The 16,565-nt window shown below is 37.2% G+C and overlaps 1 protein-coding gene, 1 long non-coding RNA gene and 1 pseudogene across 5 annotated transcripts; all 3 read left to right on the forward strand.

Moving 5' to 3' along the window:
* The first annotated feature begins 2,951 nt into the window (after positions 1-2,951).
* On the forward strand, positions 2,952-4,018 carry LOC125603019. Its single transcript, XR_007335173.1, has 4 exons — positions 2,952-3,256; positions 3,341-3,445; positions 3,527-3,659; positions 3,926-4,018. It is a non-coding gene; the product is annotated as an uncharacterized LOC125603019 (long non-coding RNA).
* A 2,899-nt stretch (positions 4,019-6,917) lies between these two features.
* LOC111213912 lies at positions 6,918-9,524 on the forward strand (annotated as a pseudogene).
* A 1,015-nt stretch (positions 9,525-10,539) lies between these two features.
* LOC106442625 (PTI1-like tyrosine-protein kinase 2) lies at positions 10,540-13,437 on the forward strand. 4 transcript variants are annotated; one of them, XM_013884291.3, is made up of 8 exons: positions 10,540-10,715; positions 11,421-11,542; positions 11,678-11,931; positions 12,019-12,145; positions 12,229-12,502; positions 12,598-12,730; positions 12,828-12,914; positions 13,024-13,437. In XM_013884291.3, the coding sequence occupies exons 2-8, from the start codon at positions 11,449-11,451 to the stop codon at positions 13,147-13,149; spliced, it is 1,095 nt and encodes a 364-aa protein (XP_013739745.1). In that variant the 5' UTR covers positions 10,540-10,715; positions 11,421-11,448; the 3' UTR covers positions 13,150-13,437. The 4 variants fall into 4 exon arrangements, with proteins under 4 accessions (XP_013739745.1, XP_013739750.1, XP_048630239.1 ...); XM_013884296.3 differs by having other exon boundaries at positions 10,544-10,715; positions 11,681-11,931; XM_048774282.1 differs by lacking the exon at positions 10,540-10,715 and adding an exon at positions 10,896-10,917.
* Positions 13,438-16,565: the final 3,128 nt, after the last annotated feature.

The raw sequence follows: 16,565 nt of genomic DNA on the forward strand, positions 1-16,565 counted from the left end.
AGATTAGTAAGAAAAACATGAGATAAAACTGAAAAATCATATAAAGTTTGGTGTTTTCAAGTCAAAGAGATTAGAGTGGGTTTGGAGAGTTTTAGTTTGGGAAAAAATTAAGAACTTTATACAACAAGAAGTTAACAAATGAAGAAAAACCAGACACAAAAACTTACCAAAACGCTCAGATCTATTATGAAAGGGAGACTTCGTCAGAAGACTTCCATGAAGTCCAGACGACTTCCAGGAAGTCCAGACGACTTCCAGGAAGTCCAGACGACTTCCAGGAAGTCCAGACGACTTCGAGGAAGTCCAGACGACTGAAATGGAAGTTGTTTGGAAGACTTCCTGGAAGTGGTCTAGTGCATTATATTTTAGACGACTAACATGTAAGTCGTCCCAGAAGTCTTCCAGATCTGAAAATCCTGCATATCAAATCCAAATCTGAAAAACCTGCATATCCAAAAACGTTCAAATGACTTAAAAACAGAGAAAATGAGTAGAAGATAGAAGATAGATAAATCTACCTTTGTAGAACACACAAAAATACATATCTAAAATTAATAGATCTACCTTTAAATGAGTGGAAGATGAGTACCATCTGATTAAAAACCTGCAAAAAAAAGATAGATTAGTAAGAAAGACATGAGACAAAAATGAAAAATTCATATAAAGTTTGGTGTTTTCAAGTCAAAGAGATTAGAGAGAGGTTAAAGAGTTTTAGAGTGATGAACATTACATTTTTGTTGCAGCCATTTGAGAGGAGGAGAGAGAATGTGTAAAGTTTTCTTTATATAGGGAGACAAAAAATCCAATTAGGTTAAATATTTTTGATTCAGACGACTTCCTAGACGACTTACTTGTAAGTCGTCTAGAAGACTTTAATATTTTTAGCGGAAAATTAAAATATTTTTTGTGGGAAACTAAAATAGAAGACTTCTCAGACGACTCGTCTGGTTTAAATTATTTAAGCGAAAAAATATTTTTTTTTTTAATTTTAGGCGGGAATATTTTCTGTTTTAATTTCTTCACCAGACGACTGAAATGTAAGTCGTCTATACCCTAAACATAACCCCTAAACTTAATTAACTAACTAAACACTTCATAAAATAAAATTAAACTTCGAAAGTGTTTACTATACACAAAAATAAACATGTATAGGTAAAAAAATAATTTTTCAAAAAAACATTCAAGCTTTCCAAAATCTAACCCTAAGTATACATATAATACTACAACATATGTTGTCAAACCCTAGACCAAAGAATACCATGATTCACTACCTACACTCATCTATGTTGAAAACAATTCAATTTTGTTATATTTTAATTTATATCACTTAAAACTGTTTGTAATTACATGATTTTAATTTTTCGATTATCAAAATATTTTTTTTAAAAATTTATAAATTATTTTTAAGATCAGCTACACCAAAAGACTTACTTTGAAGTCGTCCAGACGACTTCCAACATCTCAGACGACTTACTAGGGCTATATTCGTAAAAATGGCTTCTGTTTTTTGTTTGGTCACAAAGGGCTGGGGCTGTAATTTCACAAAGCTTTTAGGTTGGTTTTGCATTTGATTCAAGTTTGAGTATATGTTTGGGTATCAAGTTGTGGGTTGGTTTTAGCAAATTTCCCCTATTGGTTATTATCATTTTAAAATATGATTTCCAATATATTGTCATTGGTTCTATGATTTTTTTTTTTGATAACTTGAGTATCCTGGCCCCACCGAGGTGGTCCAGACTAGAGACCGAAGTGAGCATGGACGCTGCCAGGACATCACCATGTGGCTCACCATGTAATGGTCTTCGGTCTCGGGTGCTGCAGTCCACATGTAAATTTCGCAGTGGCAAAGGTTCGAATCCAGGGGCGGGCACTCCAGCTGTAGCTCCTATACCACTAGACCAAAGCAACTTGGTTAGGTTCTATGATTTTAAAATCATGTGTTATTCTATATTATGAATTTATGTAAAGATTTAATTTGGATTTGGATTTTAGTAAATTTATAACTATTTTTAAGAGAAAAACAGAAAAGAACAAATATTTAGTTGAACTTTGTTATTTTGATTGGATATGTATTATTGGTAATTCTTTATATTTCTTTCCTAAAAATGTCGATTGATATACGACCAAATTTTATAAGAACCTCCTCACCAGAGACTCAGCTTTATGGCTTTGTCTGTCGGAGGTTTTGTTGACGGAATGTGGAAGTCAAAGCTGACCGGAGGTATATGGAGAAGAACACAGTTCTGTTGATAAGTCATTGCTGACAAAAAAATACGAAGAAGAACACAGTTCTCTTAATAGGTAATTGCTGAGAGAAAATATATACGTCATTGCTGTTTTGTTGATAGGTTCTTAATTTTTTTTTTGCCAAATTTATACATTATCAAACACAAACTCAGAATTTCTTGGACAACAAGAAAGTTCAGAAGAAAAAGGATATTCGATGAAATAGATGACGTACATATTTTCCGTGAAATTATATATTTGAAGAGACGATAATGAAAACTTCAACTCCAAATCCCTTTATTTTGATTTTGAAATATATATCTTTTAATTCTGAATCTATCTGTTCAATTTTAAAATCTAGTCATTTGTTCAAGATTTCTAAATTCAAATAGAATTTCTAAATCTATTAAAATAGTAGAACCAATAAACCTCCACTAATAAATTAATAATAGTAGATTTTAATAATAGCAGATTCTTGATAATAATATTATCAATCTAATAAATTAATAATAGTAGATTTTTGATGAGTAACAGGCTGAAGAGATGGGCTAGACACTAACCCAAAAAATGGCAAAGTGTCATGAATAGAAACCTTTTACGTGGGCCCTTTTTTTGTTTTCATGACATGAATCTGATGTGTCAATTTAATTGGATGGAAATATTTTGCCCATGTGGAGCTTTAAATAAGAGAACTTTTTAACATACGGGATCAAAATCATTTTTCTTTTGCCAATATCTCTAAATTTTAGGTTCTCTCTGCTGAACACCTATCTTGTATTGCGTCTCCAAGTCCCGAACTTGTCCATCAAATCATTGATTTTAATAGATAGGATTGGTATATCTGAGTAGCTGTTGCATTTGTGTGGCTAAATTATTTGATCAAATCATTTTGTTTAGGATCTAAAGATGCCAGCTGAAGCTAATAATCTTCCCGACAGCGAGGCCGTGCCATCAAGTCTTCCAGAGGTCTCACCAATCCTTCGCGTGGCCCATAAAATACATCCCACACATCCTCGGATTGCTTACCTATGTGAGTTCTGTAACAAATATCACAATCACGATAACTTTCTCATCTTTATAAAATCTCGAGATAACCGGTTGTTGCTTCTATCAGGTGTGCTTGCTGCACTTGAAGAGTCGCTAATCGTTTGCTCCTTGAACTGTCCAATTGATGTTTTCAAGTTTAAGAATTCTCTTTGGTATTGGACTAAAACTATATGTAAACCAAACCAACAAAACCTTTCCATTTCCAGTTTGTCTATCTTGCATTATTCGTCATGCTTCGTTCACTTTTGTGTAGAATGATGAAACACACGGGGATGGAAAAGTGAGGCCTAGTGATGCACGTGATATGCAGAATTTCTATCTCGAGTATTACGAGAAAAACATCCAAGCTTTGTTCAAGTTTCTTGAAGACAACCGATATTTTGAAGGTACGTACGTAGTGTACCCTAATCACTGGAATCAATTTAGAAAGCTAGTGTGCACTTATTTTACAAAGGGCAACAAATATTTGTAAATAACAACATAGTGCATCCACCTCTGTCATTGCCCTGAAGTCTCTCGTCTTAATGACAATGAACTGGACTCTTCTCACCACCAAATTTTCATTTTCTTTTAGGGTTTTTAATGTTTTTTTTTTGGTAAAGATAATAATTCTGGTTGCTTTCTATAAAAGATATTTTTTTGTTGAATTTAGGATATGGCCCAGGGCCCATGCCTCTCTGGCCTACTCCTACAGACGGCTTACAACCTTCCAGAACTTTCAGTGTCAGAGCTGACAGGTCTTTTTGTGGCTTAAATGAAAATATCACTTTGCTCAGATTTGAATTTTACACAGCTCTTGTATTTCTTTCTTAATGTATAAATTTACATTCTTCTATTCGGCTCTAGGTGTAACAGTAAAACGTACGCTTCAATATAGATTGTAAAACTCGATCCAATGAATATACAAAGAATCGACCTCACCAAAGCCAAGAGTATACACGTAGAAACAACTCAAGAGCTTCGAAAGGATAAGTTCAAATGTTTACACAGAGAAAGACGAATAGAAATTACACACACTTTCGAATGAATACAAAATGATCTTTTTCCCCTTTATTCTTATTCTGTTCTCCTCCGTTAATCTTCGTAACAAACTTTTCAACTGCTCGTTCAATGCTCTACACGTGTCCTCGTCGATTAATAACACTCTCCTCAGCTCCGTTTACACGTGTACTCCCATTTCCTATAGCAAATCCTCCCCTCCAAGAGAACCTTGACCACAAGGTTCAAAGTTTGGATACTTCTTCTTCAAATCAAAAAGAAACTCCCATGTAGCTTCCTCTTCACCTTTATTCTCCCACTTCACCAAGACTTGAGTCGCATCCGGGAAATTTAGGGTATCCGGATCCGGATCCGGATATCCGGGAAATTTAGGGTATCCGGATCCGGATCCGGATATCCGGGAAATTTAGGGTATCCGGATATCTGGGTATTTTAGGGTATCCGGATCCGGATCCGGATATCCGGGAAATTTAGGGTATCCGGATCCGTCGGATCCGTGGATTTAATATCCGGATCCGGATTCGTGGTTTCCGGATATCCGGGTTTCGGATATCCGTCTCGATATTCTATTATCCGCGGATATCCGGATCCGGATTCGGATCCGTCAAAATAAATAAAAATAATTTTTTTAACAAAAAATACAATTTTTTTTAATATAATACATAAATTAAATATTTATAAATATATTTATATATGTTTATAATATTGTAAAAACTAAAAATAATATTATAAGATTAATTCATGTATAAATATTAATATATCAAATATAAATATTAATAAAATATAAAATTTAATGTATTTTAAAAATACGGATCCGGATCCGGACCTAAAAATTAAGATATTCGGATCCGGATTCGGTTTGCACGGATCCAAGATTTTACTATCCGGATTCGGATCCGGGCACCCTGGATATCCTATTTTCGGAGCGGATCCGGATCTCGGATAATAAGTCCCAGGCCTACTAAAATCTATTTAAAACATTTACTATATCTAATTAATTAAAATTTGAGAAAGATATAAAAATTCAGATCTCTTGTTCGAACCCAACACCCATGACAATGGCCCTAGGGATTTAACCATCAGAGGCGCTTAGACTTTTGGTATCTACAACCAGAGTTAACAAATTTGTTATACCATTTTGTCTTGTTTATTATACCATTCTCATCACCCACAAATACCGAGATTGTATGCCATGTATCGTATTGTTTATGAAATTTATGTATTGTGTGCAGCTCTTGCTGAACACGTCAACAACTTCATGCCAACAAAAAAAGCAAGAAAAACATTCAAGATAAACTTCATGCAAATAACTTCAACAATATATGCTATGAAAAAAAAAGTGAATCAAGGCTGCAATGAGCTAGCTAACACTACATGGTAGGAGTTAAAAAAAAGAGCTTGGCACTGAACAAGAGTGTAATCAAGCTGCTGCAAAATGCCAGATTGAAATTTCATAGCTGTCTTTTATGTTCCAGATTGAGCTTGCTGGATCACATGAAGACCCTTGCATCAAAGCTATCACAGACTTCATTTATGGGATCGTGTATCAGCTCACTGCATTTGAAGAAAATCATAGTATATGTGTATGTTTTCTTGTTTACAGTTTATGAGAGTTTTTTAATTTTGTTTAACTAGTTCTAGTAATGTTTCAGATCTACGTGGGTTCATGGTTCGTGGGTGTCATCATTATGCTCATTGTGAAGGTACGTAGCTTCTGAACAGTTCTCACTTTGAGATATAAACAAAGGGCTTTACTTTTGATATATAACTACCACAGGTTTTGGGTGAGGCGAGTCCAGGCGGGACGAACTCCCATTGCGCATTCAGGACCATGAAACTTGTGGTATTCCTGACACCCGTGATAATTGTCATTGGTATCACGGCTGTTCATCTTGCAACGTTCGGTGACCTCTTCCTCTCAACGGATGGGGACTATTACTTGTAAGTAATCTTGTTCACAAATGTCTGTTTAATGTTATTGATGTTTAATAAAACGTCTAAATTATTTTCATTGCAGATCTCACAAGCCTGCAAGCCTCTAACTCAAAGGCTAGGGCTTTGGCCTTTAGTAATGAAATTAGCGTGGGGATATGACTTTATGATGGGATTCATCTTGTTTGCTGTTATCTCAATGATGTCCATGTTCTTTGGTCCAGAGATTCAAACAAGGCTCCTGTTTAATCAAGCTTTCAGCAGAGGACTTATGGTCTCCCACATACTAACTGGTAGGAGTTCTGCCAACAACCAGGACTAAAACCAACAACTACCTCTTATTGGAGTTTATGAGTAGTTCATATATGTGATGCAGTTTTAATACTCAGTATGCTTTGTCTTTGCTGTTTATGATTTAGTCTTTTACCTGTGTGTTTCAAACGAATGGTATATTTCTTGCCTTAAAGATTCTCTAAAATGTATGGTAATTCAAAAAAAAAACGGTTGACCATTTCTTCATCCAAAAAAGAACGTACACTAATTTAGGGAAACCAGAAATAACAAATCGTTGAACAAGTTTGTTTGGCCGATTAATCTTGAAGCCAAGTTTTCAAGTTTAGGATCTTTCACGTTTTCACTTCCAAATGCTCAAGAAAATGCAAATCTCAGACACAAGACTCTGAGTTGTGCCCCTTAATTTTGCTTTCAAGTGATGAGTTTTAATGTTCTCCAGAACTCACTGTCACCACCAGTCTGAAAGATGGTTCCAACTGTCATGTTTGATCAAAAGGTTCCTGTGCTAACCTACGCAGCATGCGAATGGTTCCTCATATTCCTCATGCTCATCGACGCTCTCCTCTCCTATCTCCTCGTCTGGTTCGCACGCTACTGCAGACTGCAGATGCCATGTTTCCTCTGCTCCCAGATCCTTCATCCTCTCCACTGGAGACTGCTCATCTGCAGAGACCACAGATCAGAGGTCTCATCTTACATGTCGTGTCTAAACCACGACAACAAGCTCTCCGACTGCCGAGGAATGTGTAACGATTGTCTATTGTCCTTCACCAAAACGACCGGTCCGAATCCAGACGTGAACAGATTGCTTCTAGGGAAGCTAGGGTATGATTTGCTCTCCACAAGCCACTCTGCTCACCTTAGGTCGTGTTCTTGCTGCGATAAACCGTGGAGGGCAAGGCACCATACGCAGAGACTGATTAGGTTAGGCTCTCGTGGAAGAAACTCTAAACCTAACATTCCTGCTCCGAGGCATCATCTTACCCGAAGAGGAAGCGGTGGGAGTTTGAAGAAGATGAGAGATCGTAGACCAGCGACGAGCGGTGGCGAGTATGTCGACGCTGGAAGCCGCAGCGACGGTGTGGCTCATGCGGGATACACAGAGCTGAAGGTTCACTCCGGCTCGGAGTCTGACTTTTTGTTTACGGATGATGATGCTTTCCTCCAGATGACTGACTTCAATGTGTTGAGCCACCTGAGAGACGTGTTCGCAAGTCTCGGTCTAGGACATCGTTTGAAGACAAGAAGACACCGAAGCGTAAACAGGATGTGCAAGACAATAAGGATAAGAACAAAGATTATAAAAACGTCGGATCTCCCATGCATGAACGTAAGATTGTAGATAAGACTCAAGACCAACCACCTGTCCCACTAGGAGAGCATGCATCTGTAATCTTTGAACTTATAACTATGAGTGAAGCTCGTCCATTCTCACTGGACTTACCTCAAGAGGACAATGCAGGAGCATCAACACAAAACGGTACGTTTACCTCATGATACACTAGTCAAAATCTATGAATTCATGCAGGTCGGTCCTGAGATTTTGGAAGCCATAGGCGATTTATTAAAAAATTTAATTAATTTTTTTGGGGTCTATGTAATTTTCTTCAAATATTTTGGAGCCTAAAGCCAATGTTTCATTCGGTTTTTCCCAAGGATTGATCGTGCATTCATGTCATATTGTTCCTTAATATGAAGTTATTTCTTTCAGATAATGAAACTGAGCCAAGTGGCAACTCATCTCCTTCTGGTGGAGAGTTTTTGAGTCCTAGAGAAAACTCTGCCTCTCAGGAACTCCAGATTCAAGAGCATGATGATTCCGCAGACTCTGCTCAAAACATATCCGATTCGGATGTGAAAATGGAAGAATCTGATGCAACTATGGAGCAAAAAGTGTCTGCTCATCAGCCTGATTCTGTTGCAGATAATGAGGAAGATGGAGCTGAAGAAGATTGCAAGCCGTCAACGTCAGATGCTCTAGCACATGAACAGTCTAGTGAGGAAGGAAAAGAGACTAATGAAAAGAATGTTGCAGAAGAGTACTTCAGTAATGAAGAAGTGGATGAGGTCAACGAACACTCGGAGCCGTTGACCTCAAAAGAAGTATCTGTCTCAGCTGAAGAACAATCCAGTGAGGAAGTAGAAGATAGTCATGAAGTAGATGATGTGGACAATGGAGCCTCTGAACAGTTGACATCAAACAATGCAAATGGTTCTGCCACAGAAGAACACTCAGTTAAAGAAGAGCATGGAGATGATCATGAAGAGACTGATCCTTTGACGTCACCAAAACTCTCCAGCCAAGAACCCTCATTACAACATAGCGACAAAGATTCCTCAAAGGTAACAGAAACTCAATCCACTTCAAAGGAACCACCGGAACTAAAAAACTCTGCATCCGTGGAGTCCTTTGCAAGCATCAGCAGCGACATCGAGGGCGAAAGTCTCGTTGATCTGCTAAAGCAACAGCTAGAGTACGACAGAAATGTCTAAGAGAATTAAGCAAAGAGTTAGAGGAAGAAAGAAATGCGTCGGCAATCGCTACAAACGAAGCGATGGCGATGATCACAAGGCTGCAGGAGGAGAAAGCGGCTCTCCAGATGGAAGCGTTGCAGTACCTGAGAATGATGGACGAGCAAGCCGAGCACGACGTCGATGCGCTTGAGAGAGCAAACGACGTTTTGGCTGACAGGGAAAAGGAGATACAAGATCTCGAGATGGAGTTGGAGTACTATAGAGTGAAGTATCCAGATGAGTCGAGAGAAGAGATCCTCGCCAGCATGGGAGTTCTTGAGGGGGTGTAGAGACGAGCGGAAACTCGGAAACTGATGAGACTAGTGAGAAAGTTCCAACAGATGCTTGAGAAAGAGTTCAACGTTTCCAGAAGCTACAAGAGTGCTGAAAATGGAAGCTCCAAGGCCTAAGAGTAGTGATGGTCACATGAGACTCAAACAGAATAATCTGAAGAGGCATACAGATATTGTTACTAGCATTCATTGCAGAACCATAAGGTGAAGAAAGTCATTCTTTCGATCACACACAGGAAGGGAAAGAAGGAGTTGTACCGTACCGTAGAGAATGAGATTTTAAACATTGGAGAGCTTCTGTATGTAATAATAAGGAGATGTTAGGAGTTAGTTGAAGACAGAAAGCTCTGGAAGTTGAGAGAAGATGAATGATTTGCCTGTAACTGAATCATTTATTATTCCTTTTGTTAGTGTTATTTAAAGGAGAACACACCAATCATCCCACTGAAAACACAAGACTACAGAGACTATTATTATATGACCGAAATTTCAAACGCTATTACCACATGCTCAATCCAAATGAGAGAAAATGGATGAATGTGATTATGACAGAGCAGATACACGTCAACCATTTTCACTAATAATGAATTGCATTACGGATAGTATAATGGAATTAATCAAAATCAGAATTCAACCTTACTTTAATGCGATTTAAATTGATACTTTAATGTTAATAATAATTTGGTATGAAATTTTCTAAATAATTTATTCAATCAATGGTTTCAAAAATCTATATGATGTGTTTTGAAATTTGATTTCAGTCACTTATTCATGAGTCACCACAATAAAATCAATTTAATTTTTTTTTAACAAATTTAAAATATAAAGAACTCTAAAATCTTTAAAAGATGATTTAACACTAAATTTAAAAAACTTGATTTACCAACACTATTTTTAAAAATAAAATTTAAAATTGTCATTCAAATAACGGTGGATTATGTTTAGATTTAAACTCTGTAACTATATATGATTGAATAACACTCCTAAACTAATTTTACGTAGATTAGGTTATCTGGAATATCAGTGACAAAAAAAAAAGGTTATCTGGAATTTTAAAATTAAATACTTATTAGATAAACTGAGTTTTTGTTCTTCAAATAATTAAAACACAAGAAGAAAGCAACAAAGAAAAAGGGTGACTGATTGGTTTCAAACTCAATTATAGGAGGAAAATAAATAAAAGAAAAAATGAATAGAAGAAAAAAAATAAAGTCGGCTAAGGCTTTTCCTTTCGGTTTGGCCGGTTTATATCCCTTCCCCCGCGTTTGCCCATCATCTCTTGTCGAGCAAAAGCTCTCCTTCTTCTCAACTCACGCATCTCCTCTCACAGGAGACAAATCATACGCAAGCAAGCAACCTCTGGAAATAGAGCGACAGAAGTCTCAGCGTAGACACGTTTTGTGCAAACCGGTAAAGAAAGACTATTCCTTTATTATTATTTTTTACTCCTTCTGTTTATCTGTTTAGATTAGGGGATCAATTCCCTCGTCGATCTTCTACCTTGTTGGATCCTTTCAAGTCAGACCGATCTTTGCTTTCTTTACTTAGACTTCACTTTTCTGATTCGATTTCGTTTCTGCCCCCATTCCTCGTTTCAAGCTCGATTCTCACTGTATGTTTTTTTTTTTTTTTAATTCGAGTAGATTTTTCATCTGGGTAACGCATCTTGTTTGAAAGTTCTGATCTTTGAATCCAATTTCGCTAATTAAGTTGACTATTGCCGACATCATCTGCCGACAAAAGTTTTTTTTTGTCTCTTTGTGATTGTAATATTGCTGTTGGGTTTCTTGTCTTTGTAGCAACTGGATTTTTTGTTTATTAAATCCTACGAGTTCAAGAGATTAACCAACGTTTTGTTACAAAAGCTGTGCTTATTAAAGTTGCAATCTTGATCTGTTTTGGAAAAGCGTTACTGTGATTTGTTAGGTTGTTTTGTATTATATACATGAATAATATTGGGATCACTTCTCAAAACAGTTAACTTGAGACAAGGAAGTAGTTCCCTGTGAGAATATAACACTTTAGGTTTCAAGTGATTATGCTATTATGGCGGCGAGATAGTAGAAGATTGTTTCTTTTATGCATACATGTTGACTTGGTTTTGAACGATTTCAGGAACTAAAAAGCTCTGAAGAGAACAAGCATGCACAGGTGGATCTGTTGTGGGCGTAGTTCAGGAGATTCGGATGTATCTAATGATGAGCAACATCTGAAAACTCAATGGCAGCAATCTCAAGGTATGCTTCAGACAAGAGACTTCCCTTGAACTTATTGATCTATTGGGAATAGGTTATAGTGCCTACTGTTTGTGTACTAGAGGCTTTGTATGTTTCTAATTAGAATACGTTTGGTTGTTTGTCACACACATGCAGCAGCCAACAATAAGCCAAAACCACAAGCTGTTGCAAAACCTGAGGCGCCCAAGGAAGCTCTTCCCATTGAAGTTCCTCTCTTGTCTGTGGAAGAGGTTAAAGAAAAGACTGAAAATTTTGGATCGAAGTCACTTATTGGTGAAGGATCTTACGGAAGGGTGTATTACGCAACTCTAAGTGATGGTAAAGCAGTTGCATTGAAGAAACTCGATGTAGCCCCTGAAGCTGAAACAAACACCGAGTTCTTGAGTCAGGTTATTACCTCTCTTTTTTTTATTTTTTTTTTGCTTCAATTCCCCAGGGAAACTTGTCTTTACATCTTATTGCTTGCGTCTTCTTAGGTTTCCATGGTTTCAAGACTGAAGCATGAGAATTTCATTCAGCTGGTCGGCTATTGTGTCGATGAGAACCTCCGTGTTCTTGCTTATGAGTTTGCAACAATGGGATCACTGCACGACGTTCTACATGGTATGCTTGAGCTTCCCAGCCCATTTGTGCTATAAAATAGAATTGATTTTATCTATGGGTTTTGAAATGTGTTGTTATAACAGGTAGGAAGGGAGTACAAGGTGCACAGCCAGGTCCAACGCTTGACTGGATAACGAGGGTGAAGATCGCCGTTGAGGCAGCTAGGGGTTTAGAATACCTTCACGAGAAGGTTCAGCCTCCTGTCATTCATAGAGACGTGAGATCTAGCAATGTGCTTCTTTTTGAAGACTATCAAGCAAAAGTTGCTGATTTCAATCTCTCAAATCAAGCTCCTGACAATGCTGCACGTCTTCATTCTACAAGAGTCTTGGGCACCTTTGGCTATCACGCTCCAGAGTAAGTAATCTTCCTTATAACCGTCAAAACTTCTGTTGCATCCAGATTAAAGTATGGACGAGGCAGCTAACACGTGTGTCTTCCCATTTTTGCAGATATGCAATGACTGGACAGTTGACACAGAAGAGTGATGTGTATAGCTTTGGGGTTGTACTACTAGAGCTTTTGACAGGGAGGAAACCTGTGGATCATACAATGCCACGTGGCCAACAAAGTCTTGTAACCTGGGTATTTTTTGTTTATCAGTGCCTGTCCAAATCTGTATCCTGCTCTGTCTTAATCTCCTCTCTTATAAGCTGGAGTTTGCTGTTTATTATTATTGCAGGCTACACCGAGACTCAGTGAAGACAAAGTGAAGCAGTGTGTTGATCCAAAGCTAAAAGGAGAATATCCTCCTAAATCAGTAGCTAAGGTACTTGTCTTCACCCCATGACTGAAATAACTCAGTTTTTGCATCACTGGAAGTACATTGCCTTGTCCTTTTTTAATCTCTAAACTTTTCTGTAATGTGGGCAATGCAGCTAGCAGCGGTGGCAGCATTGTGTGTGCAATATGAATCAGAGTTTAGACCGAATATGAGTATAGTTGTGAAAGCTTTGCAGCCACTTCTCAAAACTCCAGCGCCAGTCCCAGTAACGGAACCCTGAGTTTGTGCAAGAGAGTTGGATTCCTTGTTCATACAAAGTTAGAATCTTTTTCTGATTTGGGGAAGAAAACTAAAACACAAAAAGTAAAAGATCATATATTTATTTGAGGGGATGGAAATTTTAGTTTGCATTTTGGTGTGAAGGGGGACAGATTTTTTATTTTGCATATGTCAATGTCCGGATTTGAAACAGGCTTTTGTGGCTGTGCTTGTCGTGGAGGAGAACAATGATGTATTGCATTTGCTGTTCTTTTATTTTTCTATATAGATAAAAGGGATCATTTGAATATTTGTATCGACTCTGGTGACAACTCTCTTAAGGTTTGATTCGACCATTTAAATTATTTTCTTTAGGAGTGCCTGAAAAGTGTATGCATTACAGAACAGAGAATCTGTGAACTGTCCCTAAAAAATAGTGTAGGGAGCTCGAGATATCTTCCGGAACCCCAGCCATATAAACTGTCGATTCTCTAAGCTTATCCGAAGTTCTGATTCAGTCATCAGTGCGCAAAATCATAAAAATAACAGAAATTACTCACTCACAAACTTCATTGTGTATTAAACAAACACCATTATATCACCCATCCCCAAAACGCAAATGAGTGAGAGCGTCGTGGATGATAGTTGAACTCTAATTGACCGCAACTTAGTTTATCGTAAGAGAGAATATTCATATATATATCACAAATAGATACGGTGGAAGTGAACAGCTAAGTAAGTCTTAACCCTCTTCCACTCTGGAAATATCCAGCTAGCTTAATTTATAAGATGGTTTTTCATTTTGGTTGTTTTGGTGACAAGGATGAAGGAGTTTACAAGGTACCGAACGAAGTCGGTTGTCATATTATTAGTTAAAATGAACTTTTAACATGTGAGCTAGCTTTTGATCAAAAAAAAAACATGTGAGCTAGCCAAATTTTAATTATATTATTGAAAGTGTAAAACCTTTCCGTTCAACTGAATCTCTATTTGCTGGTCGTAAATGCTTTGACCATTTGTGTTGATAAAAAGTTAAAAACCTTGAATTTCATAAAGACTCAGTGAAGTAATTTTTTTTTATGATCCTGGATATTTTTGAAAGAGACCTGACTATCATCTAATGACCGTTCATTGGAACTAAATCGGAGAGTCCGCCGAAAGCATCTAAAGGGATCGTCTTTTTCACCTCCATTTTAATTGACAATGGTCAGGACTCGAACCTAAGTAGCGGAACAGTCGTGAATTCTTTACCACCAGACCACAAACACCCGGTTAAAATATGGTAAATAACATTTCATTGGGACGTTTTCACATGTGATCTCACAAAAATGTTTCACATGTGATATCTCACAAAATGTTAAAAACAATAATATAATAGTGAGATGGTATATCTCAAATATTAAAAGTTTTACTCAAAAATATTTCAAATGAGATACTTTAAAATATTTTTGAGTGAAGTTATCAATATTTAAGATACCTGCTTAATTTTATATAAGATATTTATATTAAGGCTCTTATTTTTTTGATCGAAAATACATATTTTATGTATTTATAGTCACAAATCAGAACAGCTAAACTCTAGTCTCTCATATATATTAGGTAAGAAAATCTTTTGTGTAGCCATGGATTCCATCCAACTTCCTCCACCCATCATCCTCGTTTGCCCTTCCTTGCGATACAAATGCTCATCTCGCACGAATTATGATAGACATGCTAAATTTAAGATAGTCGACAGTCCTCATTATTATCCATTTGCCGTACCAGAAAGCTCTTTACCTTATAGCTACTTTGGCCACCTTCTTAACCTCTTTACTGGTACAACAACAAAGTATTAGCAGATGAGTCTTTTTGTGGTGCCTGTCAATGCCAAGAAATTGGTTCAACTTATTACTTTTGCAATGAAATAATGTACCCTACCACAAAGAATGTGTCGAGTCTCCCCCTTTAATCAAATCTCTTTGTCACCCTAAACACCATCTCCAACTTCTCACATATGGTTTTTCCTTTTCCTTTGGTGTCGATGTTCAGAAAACAACTTGTTCTTATTGTAGTTCAAGTTGTGGAGATTATCCTACAAATTTATTTTACTATTGTTTTATTTGTAAGTTTAGTTTGGATCCTGTTTGCGCGACAAAACCCTCTTCATGAACTATCATAAAAGACATGAGCATACCCTCTACCACTTTCCCAGAAAAGCTGACTTGATATGTGACGTTTGTGGGGTAGTTGATAGCAAGTTTCTCATCTATGTGTGTCTTCAATGTGATTTTGTTGTCCATAAAATTGTATTTACTTACCATTTGTCATAAGAATATCGCTTCATAACCACCGTCTTTCTTTTACATATTCTGGTCCTAGAATATTGTCATGTGGAGTTTGTCGTCAGAGAGGTTGATGGCAATTATGGAAAATATTCTTGCAATAAAGATTGCCCTTATGTAGTGCACTCCAAGTGTGCAATTCGGAGAGATTGTGGGATGAAAAAGAACTCGAGGAAGAACCAGAAGAAGAATATGAAAATCTCAATTCTTTTGAAGTGATAAGTGCTGGAATCATACAACATTTCAGTCATTCACATCACATGAAGTTTGAAAAGACGACCACTGATATTATGTATGATGAACGATGTCACGCATGCGTACTTCCATTTTATGGTGGTGACATTTACAAATGTATGAAATCCAAGTGTGATTTTGTACTTCATGAAGCATGTGCAAATCTTCCACGAACAAAACAACATATAACCCATCCTTATCCATTTATTCTACAAGTGAGTGACACCAAAAATTGTTTCTTTTGTGGATATTGTGATCGTTTTTCGTATGGTTTCAGATATGTGTAGCAAAGCGGTTGAGTCTATAAGCATAGACGTGCGATGTGCTGCAATATCTGAACCATTCGACCATCAATGCCACCCACATCCTTTGTTCCTTAGCAATGAACATGGAAGATACAGACCATGTTCAATGTGCGGAAAAGAGACATTGCAAACTCTGAACTGTATCGAATGTGACTTCTTTTTGTGTTTCTATTGTGCTACACTCCCATATAAAGTGAGATATGAGCATGATGAGCATTTACTCATCCTTACTTACGAAGAGAATGCTGTTGGGTCCCTCCTAGATGGAGAGAACCAAGTGGGCATGAGACATAATAATTCTCATGACCTTAAGTAATTAGTATTGTTCCCCTTTGCACTGTAGACTCACAATAATAGAGTTTAGAGAGAGAGACAAAAGAGAGAAAGAAGAGAGAAGGAGGAGAAAACTCGTCAGGCTATTTCAAGACTGGTTTTGGAGGATCAAACGGAACTTGATCGGGCTGATATTTTGTGGGACGCTTCTTCAGTCAGTGGGTTAGAGATTCACCGAAGGGATTTGGATTTCAACGGTTGGATCTTCTATTGTCTGGGTTTTAGTGAAGCTGGTCGTCACAGTT

Source organism: Brassica napus, unplaced genomic scaffold (assembly GCF_020379485.1).
Source record: "Brassica napus cultivar Da-Ae unplaced genomic scaffold, Da-Ae ScsIHWf_3063;HRSCAF=3870, whole genome shotgun sequence".
Taxonomy (NCBI): domain Eukaryota; kingdom Viridiplantae; phylum Streptophyta; class Magnoliopsida; order Brassicales; family Brassicaceae; genus Brassica; species Brassica napus.

What these genes read in the sequence shown, in the direction of transcription:
- LOC106442625 (XM_013884291.3), top strand. Translation starts at nt 11,449, where the DNA reads ATGCACAGGTGGATCTGTTGTGGGCGTAGTTCAGGAGATTCGGATGTA. An exon ending in ACACCGAGTTCTTGAGTCAG is followed by an intron (nt 11,932 to 12,018) that starts GTTATTACCTCT and finishes GCGTCTTCTTAG; the next exon opens with GTTTCCATGGTTTCAAGACT. An exon ending in CTCCTAAATCAGTAGCTAAG is followed by an intron (nt 12,915 to 13,023) that starts GTACTTGTCTTC and finishes TGGGCAATGCAG; the next exon opens with CTAGCAGCGGTGGCAGCATT.